Source organism: Garra rufa, chromosome 1, assembly GCF_049309525.1.
Source record: "Garra rufa chromosome 1, GarRuf1.0, whole genome shotgun sequence".
In the NCBI taxonomy this organism is placed as follows: Eukaryota; Metazoa; Chordata; class Actinopteri; order Cypriniformes; family Cyprinidae; genus Garra; species Garra rufa.
The window spans coordinates 47,338,773-47,361,992 of NC_133361.1; the positions used below are offsets into that span (position 1 = coordinate 47,338,773).

At 35.5% G+C, this 23,220-nt stretch overlaps 2 protein-coding genes across 2 annotated transcripts; both read left to right on the top strand.

Annotated features, from left to right (window-relative positions):
• The first annotated feature begins 450 nt into the window (after positions 1–450).
• rprml (reprimo-like) lies at positions 451–795 on the top strand. Its single transcript, XM_073832652.1, has one exon. The coding sequence runs from the start codon at positions 451–453 to the stop codon at positions 793–795; it is 345 nt and encodes a 114-aa protein (XP_073688753.1).
• A 5,950-nt stretch (positions 796–6,745) lies between these two features.
• itgb3a (integrin beta 3a) lies at positions 6,746–23,220 on the top strand. The gene is made up of 15 exons (XM_073833382.1): positions 6,746–6,871; positions 7,090–7,175; positions 7,293–7,494; positions 9,119–9,371; positions 9,459–9,621; positions 9,829–9,990; positions 11,755–11,850; positions 11,955–12,044; positions 12,232–12,366; positions 14,545–14,974; positions 16,900–17,122; positions 17,301–17,398; positions 20,562–20,681; positions 20,856–21,022; positions 22,266–23,220. The coding sequence occupies exons 1-15, from the start codon at positions 6,811–6,813 to the stop codon at positions 22,329–22,331; spliced, it is 2,352 nt and encodes a 783-aa protein (XP_073689483.1). The 5' UTR covers positions 6,746–6,810; the 3' UTR covers positions 22,332–23,220.

Below are 23,220 nucleotides of genomic sequence, written 5' to 3' on the forward strand. Positions count from 1 at the left end.
TGGTGATTTGGGCTGACATTTTTGACCACTGGATCAAATCCCATTGATTAGAGCATCTTCTCGACTCGAGCTGACAGAGAACGGTCTCCCTGGCGACATCCAGGCTGATGGCGCGCGCTCTCTCTCCCGGCCCCCCACCCACCTCCACATGGACCAGGCGCGCACACGAAACCTGCGCGCAGGTCTCAGCTGAGTTGCATTTGCTGTGGAAATGCCTTGAGCGCTGATCGTGCTTGCAGAGACTTCTGTTTGACTGAGAACGCAAGCACTTTTTATCCAGTTTGCGTGTAGGCTGATGGAATGAACCATCACAAATGATTTTAGCAGATACTTTTATTACTTTTCCTCCTCATGAAACTTGCCCGACTCAACAGGCAGTTGCAGAAAGTGAGTTGATGCCATAAGAGGCTCGCTTGTCGTCAGCTTCAGGTTTCCGCGCCTCCGCTCAGGATGAACGGAACGTTTTTTAACCACACGGTGTTTACGCACGGCGTTCTGCTCAACCGCAGTCAGGAGCTCGCGGGGACACTAGTTGATTGCTGCACGGGGAACGCGAGCGAGGTAACCGCGAACGACGGTGGCGGGTCTTTAGTTCTCGCTCAAGACGAGCGCAAGCTCTTCGTTACGCGCGTCGTGCAGATCGCGGTTCTGTGCGTTCTTTCACTCACGGTGATGTTCGGGATCTTCTTTCTCGGTTGCAACCTCATGATCAAGTCCGAAAGTATGATCAACTTCCTGGTCAAGGACCGGAGACCATCCAAAGACGTCGAGGCGGTGATGATCGGACTGAGTTAGCCACGGGTGCCACCTGTAACCGGGCTGCAGGAGCGAGTGACACCCGGTTGTCCTCAGACTGGGAGCCACGAAGATATGCAACTTACATTTTCACTCCCTTTGTGTTCTGAAAAGAAAAAGCGATGTGGATGAACTGAGGCAAAGATGACAGATATACAGCTGCACGTTTACAAAATGAGAATGTATTTATTCATGTTTACGTAGCTTTTTGTAATTGAGGTAGTTTTGCTTGTAATTTTTTTTTTTTTTACAGTGAAGTGTTTACACGTTTTTACCTCAGAAAAAAGTAAAAGTATGTATTTATTATTGCAGTATGTTGTTAAAGTCTGCAAATTATGGGTGAGGGGTCTTGCGAACGCAAGTTGTAGCCTACTTTGGTGCAAGTACCTATTTTAAAAGTTGGTTATCTAAAATAGTTTTAACAATTTTTAATATCAAAGTGATAAACGACAAATTATGCTTTTTCGAGGGACCCGCACAAAATTGGTCTTAATGGAAAGCGCGTGATGTAGCGACGTTAAAATAAACAGTCTAATTTGTGAAATTTGTCTAATTACTGAAACCCCGGTTGAAAATGCTTGCACGAAAAAAAGTACTTTTACTTTTTTGTTTGGACTTCTCCCTTTTGGTGGATGGGGTTCACGCCTTATTATTAGATATATTCTGACTTCCCCAAACCCACCGTCTTGGTTTGTACTAGACAATCACATCCAAAAGCATGCTGTTTTGTGAACGGTGACTTTTGCACCTTGAATTGCAGATGTTTTGATTTCGAAGATGTCAAAATGTATTTTTCTTCAAGTTGAACTTGTGGCCGAGAGCACGTGAGGGGGGGAGATGTTCATCCGGTGGGACACCTGCACGTTTTCAAGGACCCCCTTCCCTGATCACACCGGCTGACGTCTCTCCCTCTGCATGCGCGATGCTCGGTGTGTCAGGCACTTTCTAAGTAAGACCTCAATGCTGCATGGAGTATTTTGTAAACTGTATTGACTTGCAAACTTGAAGTTGTGCAGCATGCTTTGAATAAAGTTGATTAGAACATTGCATTGCATTTGTTGATTTATCATATTCATCCGATGAAGGTCAGACATACAGAGCAGAAATAACTGGCCAATTGTGGGAAATTTGAAAATAACCCATTAAAAGCTTGCATACTTATGCATATCTTGCATATTTGCACCTTCATGCTTCTTTTTCAGTACGTTTTTATTTAATGATGCACTTTTATCTGTGTGAATCCTTTTAATTAAGAATTGAACACATGGGCATTAAGAAAATTGTAATTGAAGAATAGAATAACATGACTGTAACGGTCTGGCGGTAGAACGGAGGAGAAAAAGGCAGGGAGTTCAAAGAATCGTGTTTTAATAAAGTTCACACTGGCAAATACACGATGATGACGAACAGGGTAGATCCAAACACATGTAACAAATAATAGCAGACCAAGGAAATGGGGAGAACGCAAGACTTAAATACTGGAAGGGTAATTAGGGAGAACTGAAACAGGTGTGTAGCAGTTAATGAATAACCATGGGAACAAATGAGGAACTAAATCAACAGACAGGAACCAAGGTGTGACAATGATAGTATGAAAAATCTGTTTAAATTTTATAAGCCTGAGAAATTAACATTTTAGGGATCCACAAAATATTATATTTTCCTGTGAAAGAAGCATAGAATATAGGCCATATGTAACCAGTGACACTGTATACGTACATACAGTTGAAGTCAAAAGTTTACATACACTATGTTAATTTTTTGTTTTACCAAATTAAGAGGGATTATACAAAATGCATGTTATTTTTTTATTTAGTACTGACCTGAATAAGATATTTCACATAAAAGATGTTTACATGTAGTCCACAAGAGAAAATAATAGTTGAATTTATAAAAAAAATAACCCTGTTCAAAAGTTTACATACACTTGATTCTTAATACTTTATAATTCTTTAACTGTAAATTCAGCTGTGGACTATATGCAAATGTATTTTTTGTGAAATGTCTTATTCAGGTCAGTACTAAATAAAAAATAACATGCATTTTGTATGATCCCTCTTTTTTTGGTAAAATAATTAACATTTTGCAGATTCTGCAAGGTGTATGTAAACTTTTGACCCCAACTATGTACACAAAACTGCATACAAAATATAGGTGTTTTATACACTTGAGCGAGTTGTGGAGTTGGATGCAACTTCGACATGTTCAGAGAAGGGCTGTGTTTAGACTCGAAAGTAATAATTATGTGGTGCCTAATTTTTCCTACTGACTCTCTCTCTAAAAAAATAACAAGGCTGGCTTACTCGGCTTTGATGAGAAAATGAGAAAAAAATCATCTTTGATCATAACTTATTTCAAATAATTATGCTGCATGCAAAAGCATCTCATCATCAAAGCCGGACTTGCAAAGATGTAAGCGAATCAGAGTAAAGCCACTATTTAAATATAACAAAATTTTAGTGTATGCTCATTTTAAACATTTGCATTTTAAAGATTAAGAGAGTCTTAATTGTTCTCTGATTCATTTGGCTTAACATTCACACAGATACACAGTATTACACATTGCAAACATAAAGCAACATCTAACTGTTTAACAAGATGAAGGAAGGAAAACAGGAAGGAGGGATAGTATGAGAAGGGCATATAGCATTATATTTCTGTAAAGGAGATCTGAGTACTGTCTCAGACTTCTGTCTCCTGCTCAGCACTGATATGTGATTTTTACTGCCCTCTTATCCTTTCCTCCATTTCCACTTCTTTTAATGGACTGTAAAAATGGAGATAAGTAGAGAGATGGAAAAAGAGAGATGAAACAAGCGAGATCCACAGCGCTAACCTGTTTCATAAAATATTACATTTTAAAAGCAGTGAATCAGCTTTTCAGTGTCAGCACTGGATGGTAATTTAAAATAATTGGCCAAATAAAGAAAAAATCAGGAGTATGCACACATGAATTAGTGCACAATTAAAGATGGGGAACGTTGATCCTGGAGAGCCGGTGTCCCTGCAGAGTTTAGCTCTAAAAAAAAAAAAAAAAAAAAATACCAGCCTGTAAAAAATGCTGGGTTCCTGTTTTTTTTTGAGCCTGTTGGCTGATTTTATTAGGTTATTTTGAATATTTTTTGCCCAAGTGCTGGGTATTTTTTCTGTAACTCAGCTGCTGGGTAATTTTTACTCTCAACCGAGTGTTTACACAATGCACAATCAATCGGCCATATTGGCAGCACTAAACGTGAACTATACCACTGAAAAATGGTCAATTATTGTCATGTTTTGGGCTGTACCAATCGGTCAGACCAGGAAAAACATCTGGAGTACTATAGACATGCCAAAAGTTTGAACAAATCAAGGAGAAAAGAGTGTAGGGAATAGTGGATAGGGTATAGGGGCCGATTTCGGATACAGCCTAGGGCTAAAACACGACGCGTTACTTCACTGTTGTATGTAACAAACTTTCCCAGTGGCTACAATTGAAGCGCTATTTATCTAGTGCGCCATTGTTGCATTTGATTGACGGGTTGAAACTAAATGTCTGACAGATGAGGTAAAGCTGTTTTTGATGTAACTTTTCAAACATCAATATAAGATAAGTCATGAATATAAGTCATTTAATGAACTGGAACAGCCTACTGATAGCAGTTTATTTCCCACAGATTCAATTTGGCTGCTCTTGCTGATCTTGTCACGTCAAAATAAACCAGCATGTGTTCTGTCCAATTGGAAATATTAATATATTAATATTTACCCAGTGCTGGGTTGCCAAATAACACAGAAATGGTTGTTTTTAACCCAGCATTTTTAAGACTTTATGATTATTTATGTTTATTGGCAATTTACTAAATTCCAAAAAAAAATTTTTTTTTTTTTCCTCAGTTATTGTTTAAAAATTGCTACATGGCTGGCTTAAAATGAACACAAAATAGGTCATAAACTAAAAATCAGACACATAATTACCAGAGGCATCAACAATATTCAAAAGGTGAACATTTATCAATAAACAAAAATGTTTATTATTTAATTCTTATTTATTAAACTTGTTAATTTTCATTTATTGTTTATTTTTGGGTACATTTTAAGCAAGAAATATAGTACGTTTTAAGCAATAGTTTAGTGCAGAGGTGGGTGGAGTACCCAAAATCTGTACTCAAGTAAAAGTACAAGTACTTATGGAAATATTTACTCAAGTAAGAGTAAAAGTAACAATCTTAATAGTTACTTGAGTAAGAGTAAAAAAGTATCTGATGGAAAAAGTACTCAAGTAGCTAGTTACTAGTTACTTCTGATCTGATTGATATGAAGTGAAAACCCTGAATTTCAAATTGGACAATGATTGGACAATGTAAAGTAGAATATTAAGCCATAAAATGACATGATTTAAAATTCAGATACAGTTTCACACAAAAACTAAATATGTTACACTATGGCATTTCATCCTTTATAACATTAAAAGGGATAAATTGAGTGTATAATTTATTATATTTATTTAAAACATAAATATTACTGTACTTGTTTAGATTTTTAGAAGGCACCTTAACTCTTTACATTTACAACTCTGTTTGCTCCATAAAAACATGGGTCGATAATTGCAATCATTTGACCATAAACAGCTGAAAAAAATGTATTGGAAATGAAAAATTAATTATCTGTCACAGGGGGCGCTTTAGGAGCGCTGAAATATTACGGTTTCCATAGTAACAGCTGTACACAAAGCAGCATTAACGCAGTTTTATCAGACATGAAATGAAAATTCCAACGACACGTTTCTGAGGACAGTAACGGAGGAACGCCATCAAATGTAGCGAAGTAAAAGTAAAGTTTTTTCACTATAAATGTACTTGAGTAAGAGTAAAAGTACCTATCTTTAAATATACTCTAAAAGTACTAGTTACCCCAAAAATTTACTCAAGTAAATGTAACGAAGTAAATGTAATTCGTTACTACCCACCTCTGGTTTAGTTAAAACTACACTCTTAAAAATAAAGGTGCCATAGAAGAATCTTTTTTTTTCTTAATGGTTCCATAAAGAACCTTAAACATCTGAAGAACCTTTCTGTTTCACAAAAGGTTCTTTGTGGTGAAAGAAGGTTCTTCGGATTATAAAAAGGTAAGAAAGAAATGGTTCTTCAAAGAACTTTTGAATGGTTCTTTGTGGAACCAAAAATGGTTCTTCTATGGCATCCCATGAAGAACCTTTTAAAGCACCTTTATTTTTAAGAGTGTACCCAGAAGGTTGGGTTAAATATTGAACCTGACCGCTGGGTCAAAACAACCTAATTGCTGGGTTTGTCAATATTTCATCCAGCACTGGGTTGTTTTTAACCCAGCATTTTTAGAGTGTACTATTCACTATATTCTTTCTCAGCCTACATTTTTTTTATTTTTAGAGTGTGAATTAAATTTAAATTCAGAAAATTAGTTGTGAATGCAATCAACATAGAGGAGGTGAATGTTTGGCATACTTTTCAAAATGAATATGACCACTAGATGGTACCAAATACCTGGTTCAATTTTAATATGAATATAAACTTGTTGATAAAAGTAAATGATTGAATAAACAAATAAATAGAATAAAATAGAACACACTGGGAAAAATAAAAATATGGCCTAAATAAGAGTAAATGCACCACATTTAATATGCTATTGTGCCAAAAAATGATGATTTGTTCTGATGATTCTATAAGGCAGTGACTTAAAAATATATAAAACAGTGGAAGCTGTTGAATAAAAGAACTTGTTGAATTCCATACCGCACCTTTGTCTGCATATGCCCGTAAAATGTAGCGGCCCCAGGCTGTCATTCGGTGCTCATCTGTTGAGTCTTAACTTGCCTGTGGTTACACATTTCCTTGCGTCTTGATGAAACAGATTGCGTTTGCGAAATGCTGAAACACATTAGGTCAGCTGTCCTTACATGTCTCGGAATGGCAGTTTCCACTTCCAGTTTGTACATCAGAGAATCAGAGTGAAAACAGAGCGGCTGCAGCAGGAGGCCTTCAGTAGTCTGGATCTACTAAAATGGGACTGAATTTGATAGAAGTTTGGGTGCCAGGTTTACTTCTAGTTTCCATAGCTGCGGGTAAGTTTGCTTTGTTTTTATTGTTTGTTTAGTTAATGACTGAAAAATGACAAGAATGCATGTGTGCTGTAGACATTTTTTTTTTATCATTTCCTGCATTTGATAACTGTTTTACTTGTTTACAATTGAAAGGCTGTAAAAGAAAAGAAAAAAAATTCTAAAGAGTCAAAAGAAACCACTTAAAGCATATAAATAATTAATGATGGTCTTGTTTCTAGGCTCTAACATTTGCACTTCCAGAGGAGTGAGTACCTGTAAAGAATGTTTGTCCATACATCCGACCTGTGCCTGGTGCTCTCAGGAGGTAAAAAACAAAATTTCACCACATGCATGAATACACATGCGTAAACATTTGAATAGACGCATAAAAGACTGCTTGTAATTCTTCCCTCTGATTGTTATCAATATGCATATCTGCCAGATCTTTGGAAAGGGAGGGTCGAGTTTGTCCAGGTGTGATCTCAAAGACAGTCTCATTCAGTCTGGTTGTGGCGTGAAGTTTATTGAGTTTCCAGTTAGCAGCATGAGGATACTAGAGAACGTACCCCTGAGTGACAAAGCAGGGGGTTCAGATGACATCACACAGATCCAACCACAAAAAATCCACCTGACCCTCAGGCCAGGTATGATATTACAACAAAACAAACATAATATGTGTTCATTACAGATAATCTACATACTTCCTGAATATATTAACTCATATTTCCCAGTGTAATCCAATTACATATTTCTCATTACATAGGTTTTCTTTTCTTGTGGTATATTAAACCATATATATATATATATATATATATATATATATATATATATATATATATATATATATATATATGTATGTATTGTAATTTTATTTTTTAATTTATTTATACATACAAAGACAGTCATAAGGGTAAATTTCTTTACAATTGAGATTTATAAATCATCTGAAAGCTAAATGAATACACTTTCCATTAATGTTTAGTTTGTTAGAACAGGAAAATAGTTTGTCGAAATAGAACTACTTTAAAATCTGGATTCTGAGGGTGCAAAAAAAAAATCAAAATATTCAGAAAATCGCCTTTAAAGTTGTCCAAATGAAGTTCTTAGAAAAGCATATTACTAATCAAAAAATTAGGTTTTGATATATTTACGGCAGGAAATTTACAAAATATCTTCATGAAACATGATCTTTACTTAATATCCTAATGATTTTTGGCACAAAAGAAAAATTAATCATTTTGACCCATTCAGTGTATTGTTGGCTATTGCTACAAATATACCTGTGCTACTTAAGACTGGTTTTGTGATCCAGGGTCACACATATATATATATGCATTTGCTTGATCAAAAATTCAGAAAAAATGTAATATTGTTAAATATTATTACGATGTAAAATAAAGTTTTTCTTATTTAATATACATTAAAATCTTTTTATTAAAATGTATTAAAGCTGAATTTTCAGCATCACTACTCCAGTCTTCAGTGTCACATTATCCTTCAAAAATCATTCTAATATGCTGATTTATTAGCAATGTTGGAAACAGTTGTGTTGGTTAATTTTTTTTTTTTTGGAACCTGTAATACTTTTTCTTTATTCTTTGATGACTAAAAAGCTAAAAAGAACAGTATTTATTTTAAATAGAAATGCTTTGTAACAATATACACTACAGTTCAAAAGTTTGGGGTCAGTAAATTTGTATTTTTTGAAAGAAATTAATACTTTTTTTCAGCAAGGATATGCTACATTAATAAAAAGTGATAGCAAAGACTTATATTGTTAGAAAATGTTTAGATATTGAATAGATGCTGTTTTAATTCATCAAAGAAGTCTAAAAAAAATCACAGGTTCCAAAAGATAAAAAATGAAGCAGCACAACTGTTTCCAACATTAATAATAATTCAGCATATCAGAAGGATTTCTGAAGGATCATGTGACACTTAAGACTGGAGTAACAGCTGATGAAAATTCAGCATTGCATCACAGGAATAAATCATACTTTAAAGTATATTAAAAGAGAAACCATTACTTTATATTGTAATAACATTTCTATGTATTTTTGATCAAGTAAATGCAGTCTTGATGTATATATAAACCTATAAGAGTAGGAAAATTCATGATCCTGAAATGTACATGTTAAGTTTTCTTGAGCTAGTAAAAGCACATTTGGGTCTCCCTGACCCTATACAGATCTTGTTCATGTTCAAAAAGAGTTTTGTCTTCAGATTTAAAAAGTTCTAACCGTTTCTTCGGTCCCATTTCTCTTCAAGATGATTCAAAGAAATTCACCGTCACTGTGAAGCAAGTAGCTGATTACCCAGTGGACCTGTACTACCTGATGGACATGACCAATACCATGAGGGATGACCTGCAGAAGCTCTATGCACTGGGCAATGATCTGGCCAGTGCTTTACGGGGCGTCACCAGCAATCTGCGCATGGGATTTGGAGCTTTTGTAGACAAACCGCTCTCACCCTATATGTACATTTACCCTGAAGAAATCATCCAGAATCCTTGTTATAAGTAAGCTCAACTTCATTTCACATCAGAAAAGCACTTGACAAACAGAGTGAGTGACTAAGTTTAGTGATTTCTGTCTCCCTGCTGTAGGTTTCCTGAACCCTGCCCACCGCAATTCGGCTATCGCAACGTACTGTCTCTGACGGAGCAAGTAGAGCGCTTCACAGAGGAAGTGAAGAAACAGAAAGTGTCCAGAAACAGAGATGCACCTGAGGGTGGATTTGATGCTATCATGCAAGCAGTAGTATGCAAGGTGACACAAAATGCTGAAAGAAACCCGCAAACAATCGGAGCAAAGCTGTTCTGTTCTAAGAATTTGCATTTTGAGCAAAATTGTAATTATTTATTAGGAAGAAAAGTCATACAGCATAAACCCTAGGATATTCCTGAGGGAACATGAGCCTTCTGGGTTGGTTCTCTTCTTTATCTTTGTGGATGACGTCCTTTCTCTTTCTTCCAGGACAAAATTGGATGGAGGCCTGATGCATCTCATTTGCTGATCTTCACAAGTGATGACAGAAGTCATTTGGCTTTGGATGCCAGGCTGGCAGGAATCGTCCAGCCCCATGATGGAGCGTGCCATATCAACAACAACAATGAATATGACAAGTCTACTATATTGGTCAGCCAAACATATATTGAGCAAATCTCTCTCTCTCTCTCTCTCTCTCTCTCTTAAGCAGCACAGTTGTTTCCAACATTGATAATAACAGCAAATGTTTCTGGAGAAGAAACTTATCAGAACGTATTCTGAAGGATTATGTCTTTATAGAAGTCTCTTCTTCTCACCAATCCTGCATTTATTTGATCCAAAGTACAGCAAAAGCAGTAAAAATTTGAAATATTTTCACTATTTAAAATAACTGCTTTCTATTTGAATATATTTTCAAATGTAATTTATTCCTGTGATTTCAAAGCTGAATTTTTAGCATCATTACTCCATTTACATGATTCTTGTAATATTCTGATTTGCTGCTCAAAAAAAACAAACATTTATCATTATTATTATGTTGAAAACGGCTGAGTAGAATCTTTTCAGGTTTCTTTGAAGAATAGAAAGTTTAGAAGAACAGCATTTATCTGAAATAGAAATCTTTTGTTACATAATAAATGTCTTTATCGTCACTTGAAGCATCTTGCTAAATAAAAGCATTTCCTTAACAAAATAATAATAATAATAATAATTATGCAATTATCCAAGCTTTTGAATGGTATAGTCACAGTGTATAATGTTACAAAAGCTTTTTATTTCAAATAAATGCTGATCTTTGGATCTTTCTATTCATCAAAGAATCTTGAAAAAAAATGTACTCAACTGTTATTAATACAAATATTGATGATAATAATTAAAGGTCCACTGAAGTGCCTTGAAACACGGAGCGTTATTCTATGTGGTGACGTACTTTTAACTGAAACAAAAACATATCGCCTAGCCCCGCCCACTTATTTTGAATAGCCAATACCAATAGCGTTCCATTTTATATCTGCTCGGGCCAGAGCCGTTAAGCTTGTTAAAGTCGCATTTGTAGCTTATGACAGCCACAGACTAATAAATTACCCCACAGATTCAATATGAAACTATTGCTAAAGCAAAATAGTGATCATAATCATGCTGAGGCTGTGTAGTTTAATACATGCTGATCGCACATATGATCTGCTCCGTGTATTGCGTCTCTGTGTTGGGGGCGGGACATTACGGACTCTAGAGAGCATTTGATTGGACAGAAGGTTTGATGAGAAACTGAAGTGCACGGTGATATCATCAAAATCGTTGATTCATATTGGCGGAAGTGACGAGACTGTAAGTTTTGAATGCCCATATCTTGTAAAAGCAAATTTTGTCGTTGTTTTGAAGCACACTAGTTTATAGATAATCTTAAGGCTAATATATTCATACTAAAAGCCAAAAACCTTTAATTTTGATTTCAGGGGGACTTTAATAATAATAATAAATGTTTCTTGAACAGCAAATCAGCAAATTAGAATGATTTCTGAAGAATCATGTGACAAAATGATGCTAAAAATTTTGCTCTGATCACAGGAATAAATTACATTTAAAATATATTTAAATAGAATGCAGTTATTTTAAATAGTAAAAATATTTCACAATCTTACTGCTTTTGCTGTATTTTGGATCAAAAAAAATGCAGACTTGCTGAGCAGAAGAGACTTTTTTAAAACACATAAAAAAACGTGTTCAGAAACTTTTGACCGGTACTGTATTAAACTAGAATTGTATTTTTTTTAAATTGCAATAATATTTCACAGAACTATTGTTTTACTATATTTTTAATCACATAGATGCAGCCCTGGTGAGCATTCTTTTAAAACATAAAAAATCTGACAGCGAGAGAGATGGCTAATTGATTTTTATGTGTATTTGTAGGACTATCCATCACTTGGTATGATCACGGACAAATTATCCGAGAATAACATCAACCTCATCTTTGCTGTGACCAGCTCTGTGGTGCCACTATATCGTGTAAGTTTCTATATTTTTGTCAAACACATACATAGAGTAAGTCTCTGTCTCTAACATGCAAACAATTATACATGATTATAGGACATTGTCTTGTTTTCTCACAGAACTACAGTGAGCTGATTCCTGGCTCTGCAGTCGGAACACTCTCTAAAGACTCTGGAAACGTTGTGCAACTCATTTTGGATGCATATGCGGTAAGTCACTTTGCCAGGAATTAATACAGCCTCTGAGCTGTGAGAACTTGTTGGTTAAGAGAACTATGTTTGCTTTTAATGTTTTATGTGACATGTTTTACCACTCCAAGTCAGTAGGGCTTAAACTCAAATAAAGAAAGAATTCAGAGAGGCTGACCTTTGGTCTCTGCGTCATTTGTCTTTATAGAAGATCAGGTCTAGGGTTGAGCTGGAGCTGCTGGGTGTGCCGGATGAGTTATCTCTGTTCATCAACGCAACATGCCTGGATGGAGAGGTCACTGCAGGCGTCCGGTCCTGCGGTGGACTCAAAATTGGAGATATGGTCAGTCTACTAGATATGCACTTTAAGTTTACTTAATTCATTTGTGTTGAGACTATTGTTCTTTTTGTGCTAATCTTTGTGTGTGCTAAATTTTTCGGCATGGGTGGATTTTAGTTCCTAGCATGCTTTACATATAGGACTGAAATTGGAGTGTAAATGCTAAAATTAAAGGGATAGTTCACCCAAAAATGAAAACTACCCCATGATTTAATCATCCTCAAGCTGTTTTAGGTGTATATGACTTTCTTCTTTCAGACGAATACAATCAGAGTTTTACTAAAAAATGTTGGCTCTAGATATGGACTGTGCATATCCGTATCTATATTTAAAATGTTATTAACACAAGACATATTCATAGCGTAAGCTCCAGTGAGAATATGGCAGTTTTTGTTTACAGCTTCCTCTCGGCTTATATCGAAATCCTTCAACATTTCTCTTTACAAATCCTCTTTTTCTAATTTGTGACCGGTGTTTTACTTGAAATATCTAATTAAACCATGCTTTTATAGTGTACTGTATATTACTTAGAAACATCAAAGTAAATTATACAGTAGATATCATGTAGAAATCATATCTACATAATCAGTAAATCAGCGCTCATTTGAACACAGAGACTTCAATACTTGGTACACAATTCACGATGATGGTAACATTCTGTGGTTCATTTTTTGAGCATGAATGTGTCATTTTGAGTAGAAAATGAACTCCAGACGTAACAAAATCTCAAGTTATTAAATCTTCACAACAAAAACAATGATCAAACAGTGTAAATATAGCTGGAAAACAGGACAAAAATCAACCTTATTAATTATTCATGCCCCAGTGCATGATGGGAACACCAGTATCAGAAAAGTTGAGTAGGTTTTACTTAATTGTGAAACATTTTTTGTTTACACTTTAACTTCTACAAGTTTGAATTGAGTACAATATAGATTTTTTTTTAATTTTATTATTATTCCCTGAACAGAATTGCCTGATCCTTTTAATGTAGAAAGTACATTACGGCTTTAAGTTTCAAATATGGATATTTTTCTTACACAAACACATAGATTCACTTCAGAAGGCCTTTATTAACATCCCAGAGCTGTGTGTAGTACTTTTTATGATGGATGGATTTGCATTTTTGGACTTCAAAATCTCAACACCCATTCACTGCCTTTATAAGGCGTGAAAGAGCCAGGGCATTTTTTTATATAACTCTGATTGTATTTGCCTGAAAGAAGAAATTCATGTATGGCTTTAGTGTCATCATGGGGTAATTTTCATTTTTGGGTGAACTGGCCCTTTAAGCGTTTTTTTTTTTATGCATTTTGTAAGTGAAGTCAAAAACCTTTTATGTTTAGATATGCTAGAGTTCGTGTTGTTAAAGATTTTGTGGTTGCCATTGTGCTGAAGAATAGAGCTTGTCTAATGAAATTAAAAGTTGTCTAAATTAAGAAAAAAAAAATGCAAACACTTGCCTTAAAAAATCAGTAAAATCAAAAATAATGTATTTATTTACTTAACTCAATTAAATTTCACAATTTATTAAATAGAAATGACAAGGACCACATTGAATTAAACATGAAATTTGAGTCTGAAATTGTAAATTTTTTTTTTGTAAAACATTCTTCAATAATCTTTGTTTTATTTACAGCTTTAAAAAGTTATTTTTTTACAGTGTCGAAAGTTAGCAATATGTGACCCTGGACCACAAAACCAGTCATAAGAGTCAATTTTTTTAAATCAAAGCTGAATAAATAAGCTTTCCATTGATGTATGGTTTTATTTGAAAATCTGAAATCTGAGGGTGCAAAAAAATCTAAACAATAAAAAAAAAGTTTAAAAGTTGTCCAAATGAAGTTCTTAGCAATGCATATTACTAATCAAAAATTAAGTTTAGATATATTTTTATGGTAGAAAATACAAAATATCTTCATGAAACATGATTTTTAATATCCTAATGATTTTTAGCATAAAAGACCCATACAGTGTATTGTTGGCGATTGCCACAAATATACCCTTGCTACTTAAGACTTAAGGTTTTGTGGTCCCGGATCACATATTTACATTTGGCAGTTGCTTTAATTCAAAGCGACATTGCATTCCATCTATACATTTTATCAGTTCAAGCATTTACTGGGAATCGAACCCATGACCTTATGCATTTAATCTCTCTTTTATATTACTCCTCCATAGGTTTCATTTAGCATTGAGGCGAAACTTCACGGCTGCCCCAAAGAGAAGAGCCGGACCTTCATGGTGAAGCCAATCGGCTTTAAAGACACTCTTCAGGTTACTGTGGACTTTGCTTGTGAATGTGGCTGTCAGGAGTCCACCGTGCCCGCCAGTCCATCCTGCCACTTTGGCAACGGTACCCTGGAGTGTGGCGTGTGCCTGTGCTACCCAGGCCGACTGGGCTCTCGATGCGAGTGCACCGAAGGCGAATACAATCCCACCCAACAAGACAAATGTAGCCAGGCACCAGGGGCGCCGGTTTGTAGTGGGCGCGGAGACTGTGTGTGCGGCCAGTGTGCCTGTCGCTCGACCGATTTTGGCAAGGTTTGGGGGCCGTACTGTGAATGTGATGATTTCAGCTGCCTCCGTTCCAAAGGACAAATATGTTCAGGTGAGTTTTGACTTAATGGCCTTGCCTCATTATATGAGTAGATGTAGCATTGTGTGTTTGGGAGGATTATAGACAGCTTTTTGTTTTTGAGTCATCACAGAGACAGTGTTTCACCTTATTAGGCAATTTGATCCACATTTAGAACCAAACAACTGTCTGACTCAGATGTGCTGGGTTTATTAGATGATCGTCAGTAATGCATGTCTCTGCGCATTACCTGCTTTTAGCCTGAGGCCTGTCATATGATTCAGGCTGTTCACGTCTGATTCTCTCTTTAGTTAAACAAGAAGTTGAATGCATAAAATGATAACTTAGTTTGAAAAGTGAGATTGCAGTAGTATGTGGGAGAGGTGTTGCTGATTAACAGCCTTATGAAAATTGTTTTCTTACATAATTGCTTATTATCTTAGAGTAGAGTAGGTGTTTAAACTACACTAAGAATCAGAGTCAGCAAGTATAGGCCCTGGGTATAAATAACATAAAACATACGCACACAGTAAAACACACACATGCACGCAAGTAGATAAACCAGTTCGAAACCTTCTGGTTAAATGCTATTTTCTGTGTGTTGAAATGAATGTGTTGGCTTGGGAAATGTTGACGTTTAAGTTTAATGCTTTGTTGCTACAGTAACAAACATTGAGTGAGCATTACATTACACCATGTTGTGTTTCATAATTTACTGTATTTTCAAAATTCATCAGAATTGACACACTTGGAAAAAAAGTGTAGAATACACACAACACCAGTCAAATGTTTTTGAACAGTAAGATGTTTTTTAAACATTGCCTTCTGCTCAACAAGCCTGCATTTATTTAATCCAAAGTACAGCAAAAACAATACAATTTTGAAATATTTTTACTATTTAAAATAACATTTTCTATATGAATGTATTTAAAAATGTAATTTAATACTGTGAACAAAGCTACATTTTTAGCATCATTACACCTGTCTTCAGAGTCACATGATCCTTTAGAAATCATTCTAATATGCTGACTTGACTCTCAAGAAACATTTATTATTAGTAGTAGCAATATTTAAAACACAAAAAGTACATTTTTTCAGGATTCTTTGATGAATAGAAAAACCCAAAAATCAGCATTTAGCTGAAATAAAAAGCTTTTGTTACATTATACACTATACCATTTAAAAGCTTGTATATATTTTTTTTTGAAAGAAAAAGAAATTATAGAAATTAATACTTTTATTGTGATAATAAAGACATTTATAATGTTACAAAAAAATTATATTTCAGATACTTTTTATTCATCAAAGAAACCTGAAAAATTCTACTCAGCTATTTTCAACATAATAATAACAATAAATGTTGAGCAGCAAATCAGAATATTAGAATGATTTCTGAAGGATCACGTGACAATAAAGACTGGAGTAATGTTGCTAAAATTTCAGCTTAGAAATCAAAATAAATAAGAAAATATATTCATACAGAAAACATGTATTTTAAATAGTAAAATTATTTCACAATGTTACTGTTTTTGCTGCACTTTGGATCAAATAAATGCAGGCTTGGTGAGCAAAAGAGACTTAAAAAGCATTAAAAAAAACTTACTGTTTAAAAACGTTTGACTGTTAGTGTACTTTCATACACTACTGTTGAAAAAATGTGGGTTTTTAAAAGAAATTTGCAAATTTTAACAGTGAATTTAAACTTTGGTCACACAAAGCTATTATATAAATTGAGAAGATGTGGGATATAGAATCATAGTTCTGTATCTGTAGTCAATATAAGCAGTTTCTGTGTTGCAAGAGCTGTGTGGTGGTTCTTCAAAAAATTTCCTTCTATGTTTCATTGAACAATGTACAGCACTCATACATTTTTCAAATGTTTGAATTTTGAACTTAATGATCACCATATTATCCAATTTGTCATTAAGATCCCTACATATGTTTGTTGTCTCCATCAGGTAATGGTGAGTGCAACTGTGGGACCTGTCACTGTAGCCCCGGATGGTCCGGCGAGAGCTGTGACTGTTCGACCCGCACAGATGCCTGCATAGGGAGTGGAGGAATGTTATGTAGTGGGCGTGGCCACTGTGTTTGTGGTGTCTGTGAGTGCACACAGCCAGGAGCCTATGGATCAACCTGTGAGAAGTGCCCTACCTGCCCAGATGCCTGCACTATCAAAAAGTGAGTTCATGGTGGCCAAACCCATAGAAGTTACCAATGCAACTACTCCCACTCTTACGGGATGAAAATGGTGGACAGTTTAGATTTATTTATATCTATTTATAAATATAGACAAGTATGTTTAGGTGCTTTTTTCATATCTTAACTGTGCAAAGTTGATTTATGTGTGTTTCTGCAGGGAGTGTGTGGAGTGTAAACATTATAAGAGAGGGGATCTGTATGAGAAGAACTGCAATCACGTCTGCAGAGATGAGATTGTGACGGTGGATGAGCTGGGTAATCTCTACCTCCAACTAATCCATAATACATATCTCCTATCTGCAGTATAGCCTATATAAATCCCTTTTAGGGTGTACAGTACCTTACTTTTTATGTTTTTAAAAAATATATGCTATGCTCACCAAGGCTGCATTTATTTGATCAAATATACAGTAAAAACTGTAATGCTGAAAACTATTTTAATACGTTTTTGAATGTAATTAATTCCTGTGATGCAAAGTTGAATTTTCAGCATTATTACTTCAGTCTTTAGTATCACATGATCTTTCAGAAATCATTATAATATGCTGATTTTCTGCTCAAGAAACATTTATTATTATTATTAATGTTGAAAACAGTTCTTTGTTGAACTAAAAGTTCAAAAGAACAGCATTTATTTGAAATAGTATGTTTTGTAACATTATAAATGGAAAAGAGCAAACTTTGTCATACTTCATAGAACTATTAGCGGACATTTACGCTTTTTGCCATGTTTGCACCACATGAACTAGGAATGCATATAGTTCTAGGAACTAAATTAGCTCCTACTTCAAAATAGGGTTTAAACAGTTCTATAGGTGATATGTAACACTGCAAGTTGTCACAGGAGATTTAGTAAGATTTTCATGCTGTTTCAGTTGCGTAAATAGTGCATTTACATTCAGTCTCTGTTATCTTGAAACTTACGACACACAACAAAAATAGCTCAGATCACGGCGTCCTCCATTCACCAGTTGTTGACATTAGTAAATGTCGCAAATAAAGAAGTCGCTGTCGGACGCTTCAGACTTCCTGCTGTTGGTGCAAATGCAACTAGGATCACGCACATTTAGGTCATGAATCCACTTTTGCAATGGAAAAATGGTCTGTGGGCCAGGTCCAAAAGGGTTGTACCTATTCTCTTAATGAGTCATGGGTGTGTTTCGGGAGTAACGTGCAATAAACCAATCAGAGTCTCATCTCCCATTCCCTTTAAAAGCCAGTTGCGTTTGCACCATGGTGGAATCGCTATTTACATGGAGGAATTTGCGAGAGCAAAGACTGAATGCTTCTCCAGAGAGGAAATGGATCAATGGGACAAGCTTTCTTTATGTGCACAATAATGATCTTTTACATTGTAATCCTTTCATTTTTAATATGTGCCATGTTTGTGCTGCTGCACATCCCTGCATGTAATAAGCAGAGTGTACATGCATTGTCACCCATCTAAGCCCGCCCCTTCAATTAAAAAAAATAAATAAATAAATACTGTGCCATTAACTTTAGACCAAGTTTTAGTTAGTTATTGGCCTCAAAATAGAAATTTGTCAACAATACACCTGAACACATCTTGTTTTCAGACCAGCACGCCAGTGGGAAACAGATAGGCGCAATTGCATTTGCTATTAAAACAACGTGGCGCTGAAAATGATACATGCATCGGGCTGAAACTAGCAAAAAACACTTGTGATGCACTTGGCGTCGCATTGCGTCGGGTGTATGATTGGGCCCAATTACATTATTATTCACATGGCAGCTGACTGATTACTTTTTAAAATCAGCAGCCAATGAGCTTGCTGCTTAACATTCAAATACTCGGCTAGTGCTTGCTGTAGCAGTTACAGCATGCTTCAGAAACCCTCCACCTCCCCCAGCTCCACCTGTATAGATCTGCTACATGATAATTTCATGTATGTTATATATAGGGGTTATTTCATTTATGTATGTGAATGTGTAGGCAGTAGCAAGTCTCTGTACTTGCTCTGCCACAGCAGCAGCGTATAGATCTATTCCACTGAGACCAAACACATTAATATTGTCATGTACAGTGGTGTGAAAAAGTGTTGGCCCCCTTATTTTTTTGCATGTTTGTCACACTTTAATGTTTCAGATCATCAAACAAATTTAAATATTAATCAAAGATAACACAAGTAAACACAACATGCAGTTTTTAATGAAGGTTTTTTTTTTTATGAAGGTAAAAAAAATCCAAACCCACATGGCCCTGTGTGAAAAAGTTTTTGCCAGAACACATCTTGATGATCCCCAAGACTTTTGGGAAAATACTCTGTGGACTGACGAGACAAAAGTTTAACTTTTTGGAAGGCGTGTGTCCCATTACGTCTGGCGTAAAAGTAACGCAGCGTTTCAGAAAAAGAACATCATCCCAACAGTAAAATATGGTGGTGGTAGTGTGATGGTCTGGGGCTGTTTTGCTGCTTCTGGACCTGGAAGACTTGCTGTGATCAATGGAAACATGAATTCTGCTGTCTACCAAAAAATCCTGAAGGACAATGTCCGGCCATCTGTTCGTGACCTCAAGCTGAAGCAAACTTGGGTTCTGCAGCAGGACAATGATCCAAAACACACCAGCAAATCCACCTCTGAATGGCTGAAGAAAAACAAAATGAAGACTTTGGAGTGGCCTAGTCAAAGTCCTGACCTGAATCCTATTGAGATGCTGTGGCATGACCTTAAAAAGGTGGTTTATGCTCGAAAACCCTCCAATGTGGCTGAATTACAACAATTCTGCCAAGATGAGTGGGCCAAAACTCCTGCACAGCGCTGTAACAGACTCATTGCAAGTTATCGCAAACGCTTGATTGCAGTTGTTGCTGCTAAGGGTGGCCCAACCAGTTATTAATTTTAGGGGGCAAACACTTTTTCACACAGGGCCATGTGGGTTTGGATTTTGTTTTCCCTTCATAATAAAAAACTCCATTCAAAACCTGCATGTTGTGTTTACTTGTGTTATCTTTGATTAATTTTTAAATTTGTTTGATGATATGAAACATTAAAGTGTGACAAACATGCAAAAAATAAAAAATCAATTCACATCACAGTATATTACCATTATTATCTCATGACAGAACTGTTTTTACTGTCACTATTGATCAATTTAATACAACCTTGCTGAATAAAATCTTTACTTAAAACAAATGTAATGGTAAAATCTAATGGTTAACTTTGGAATGGTAGTTTATATTTCTAATCTACACAATCTCTATATCTTCTATATGTAGAATAATGCATCTGCAGGCCACAGACACAGCATACATCTAATCTACAGTATATAACTGTAGTATATCCATTATTTTCCACAGGTTGAGTGATTTTTATGACTGAATGTGACTATAGTTCTTCGCACAGTATATTTGGCACAGTTGTTGGTCTTGAGTTAATTGTCGTCTGTTCTCTCCAGTCTTTCACGAGAAGAACGCAGTGAACTGCAGCTACAAGGATGAGGACGACTGCGTTCAGAACTTCCAGTATTATGAAGATGCCAGTGGAAAATCCTTTCTCTATCTTGTTAAAGAACCAGGTGAGAGGAGAGATGTGGCAGAGAGAGACAATGTGTGACATGTAGTTGTCAAACATTGCTCATGCTGATAAACTCTCTGTGTCTGTTTGAGAGAGATACTGGCTGTAGTCACACTTACTGAAGAGATCATTTTGAATGGAAACTGAATATACAATTTGATTGATTTATGTTCAGAGTGTCCTCCGGGTCCTGATGTCCTGGTGGTCACCCTTTCGGTCGCTGGTGCGATCCTACTGCTGGGACTGGCTGCACTCTTGGTGTGGAAGCTTCTGATCACCATTCACGACCGTCATGAATTTGCCAAGTTTGAAGAGGAGAAAGCTAGGGCTAAGTGGGAAGCGGTAAGAGTCATATCTAGACTGGTGCTAAACCAACCACATCCTGTTAAAGAAGAAAGTTCACTTCCAGGAACAAACATTTACAGATAATATACTCACCCCTTGTCACCCAAGATGTTCATGTCTTTCTTTCTTCAGTCATAAAGAATTATGTTTTTTGAGGAAAACATACAAGGATTTTTCTCCATACAGTGGACTTCTATGGTACCCCAAGTTTGAACTTCCAAAATGCAGTTTAAATCCAGCTTCAAACGATCCCAGCTAAGTAGGGTCTTATCTAGTGAAAATTTTATTTTGTTACAATTTATATACTTTATAACATCAAATGTTCATCTTGTCTCTCTCTGTGATGTGCATAAGTAGCTAGTGTGCATCTCAAGTTCAAAACAGCTAGGTTGAAAAACTCCCATCTCATTTTCTCCCTCAACTTCAAAAATCATTTCAAAATCATCCTACACCGCTGCAGAAGTACCGACCCAGTGTTCACAAAGTAAACATGCAAAAAAGACAAAACACCCATTGCAAAAAAGGGTAAAACAGCGATGTAGGATGATTTTAAAGTTGAGGGGAAAAATGAGATGGGAGTTTTTCAACATACCCTATCTGTCTTAAACCAGAAAAAACAGAGTTCAGGCAGAGCAAGACAAGATGAGCGTTTGGGGTTCAAAAGTATATCAATTGTTTTTTTGTTTTTTTTTTAAATAACCAATCATTTCGCTAGATAAGACCTTCCTCTGCTGGTATTGTTTACAGCCACATTTGGGATTGTTTGAAGCTGCATTAAAACTGCATTTTGGAAGTTCAAACTCAGGACACCACTGAAGTCCACTATACGGAGAAAAATCCTGAAATTTTTTCCTCAAAAAACACCATTTCTGTACGACTGAAGAAAGAAAGACGTGAACATCTTGGATGACGAGGGGGTGAGTACATTATCTGTTTTAATTATTTAATTTTGTGTTCAGGAAGTGAACTACTCCTTTAAGTGTTATCAGCATTTTTAATGTTTGCCTTACTTCCTCTCAAACTGTCTAACATGCAGAGTTTAGCCATTTTAATCTCAGGCAAAATAACTGCTCACATAGAATCACACAGGTCCTGGGTGATATGATTTTGATCAACATTCGGGATAGATAACATCATTCAACACAATCTCGACACCAAGTGGTCAAAGTGGGAATTACAGATGTGCTTGTGCTTTCATTATTAATACATATTATTAAAGAAAATCTCTTTCATCCTTTAGGCTAATAATCCGCTCTACAAAGGAGCCACCAGTACCTTCCAAAACGTAGCATATCGTGGCAGTTAAGAATGACACCACCTCTGCTTCTATCAAGCTCAACTACTGATCATCTCAACAACACACATCTCAGCAAGTCACAACTGGGTTCAACCAGACATGTGACTATCTAGAACTGTGTTACTATTTTTAGAAATATTATTTGATAATTAACACACATTATTGTTCAAAAGTTTGGGGTCAGTAGGATTTTTTTATTTATACTTTTATACAGCAATGATATGTCAATATTTTCATAATGGAACAGAAGTATAATGTTTACATTTTAAATACATGCTGTCAAAAATCCTGTTAAAATCATGATTTCCACAAAAAAATAAAAATAAATAAAAAAAACATTAAGCACCAGAAACATTTCAACATCACAATAATCCAGAAATGTTTCTATCAGGATATTGGAATGATTTCTAAAGGATCATGTAACACTGAAGACTAAAGTAATGGTTGCTGGAACATTTTAAATAGTAATATTTAACGAAACTTTACCTTTTTTTTTTTGTTTGTTTGACTGATTGTTTAAAAAAATGTAGGCTTATTGAACGCAAAAAATCTTTCTGACTTAAAACTTTTGAACGGCAGTGTATTTTTTTGGCCATTTTACCTGTTATTTCTCCATTGTTGTTCTGTAAATATTGTAATAATAAAAATAGGCTATTCTTTAATCTTGTAAGATGAAAATGCAGGACTGGATTAAAAGTAGTGTGAAGTAATGTTTTTCCCACTTTTCTCACAGTTATTTTTCTACATTTTATTTTATTAATAATGAAACTTTACTTGATGCTGTAATGCTGTTGTGGGGATGGTGTAACTTTGAAAATGTTCCATTCTTACTCTACATTCCTGCACTGATTGCTTTGAGTTGCACTGTTGGTTTTCACTTGCTGTATTTTAAAATATT

Coding starts and splice junctions, on each gene's coding strand:
- rprml (XM_073832652.1), top strand. CDS start 451: ATGAACGGAACGTTTTTTAACCACACGGTGTTTACGCACGGCGTTCTG.
- itgb3a (XM_073833382.1), top strand. CDS start 6,811: ATGGGACTGAATTTGATAGAAGTTTGGGTGCCAGGTTTACTTCTAGTT. Junction 11,851..11,954: donor CTGTGGTGCCACTATATCGT/GTAAGTTTCTAT, acceptor GTTTTCTCACAG/AACTACAGTGAGCTGATTCC. Junction 17,123..17,300: donor GATGCCTGCACTATCAAAAA/GTGAGTTCATGG, acceptor GTGTTTCTGCAG/GGAGTGTGTGGAGTGTAAAC.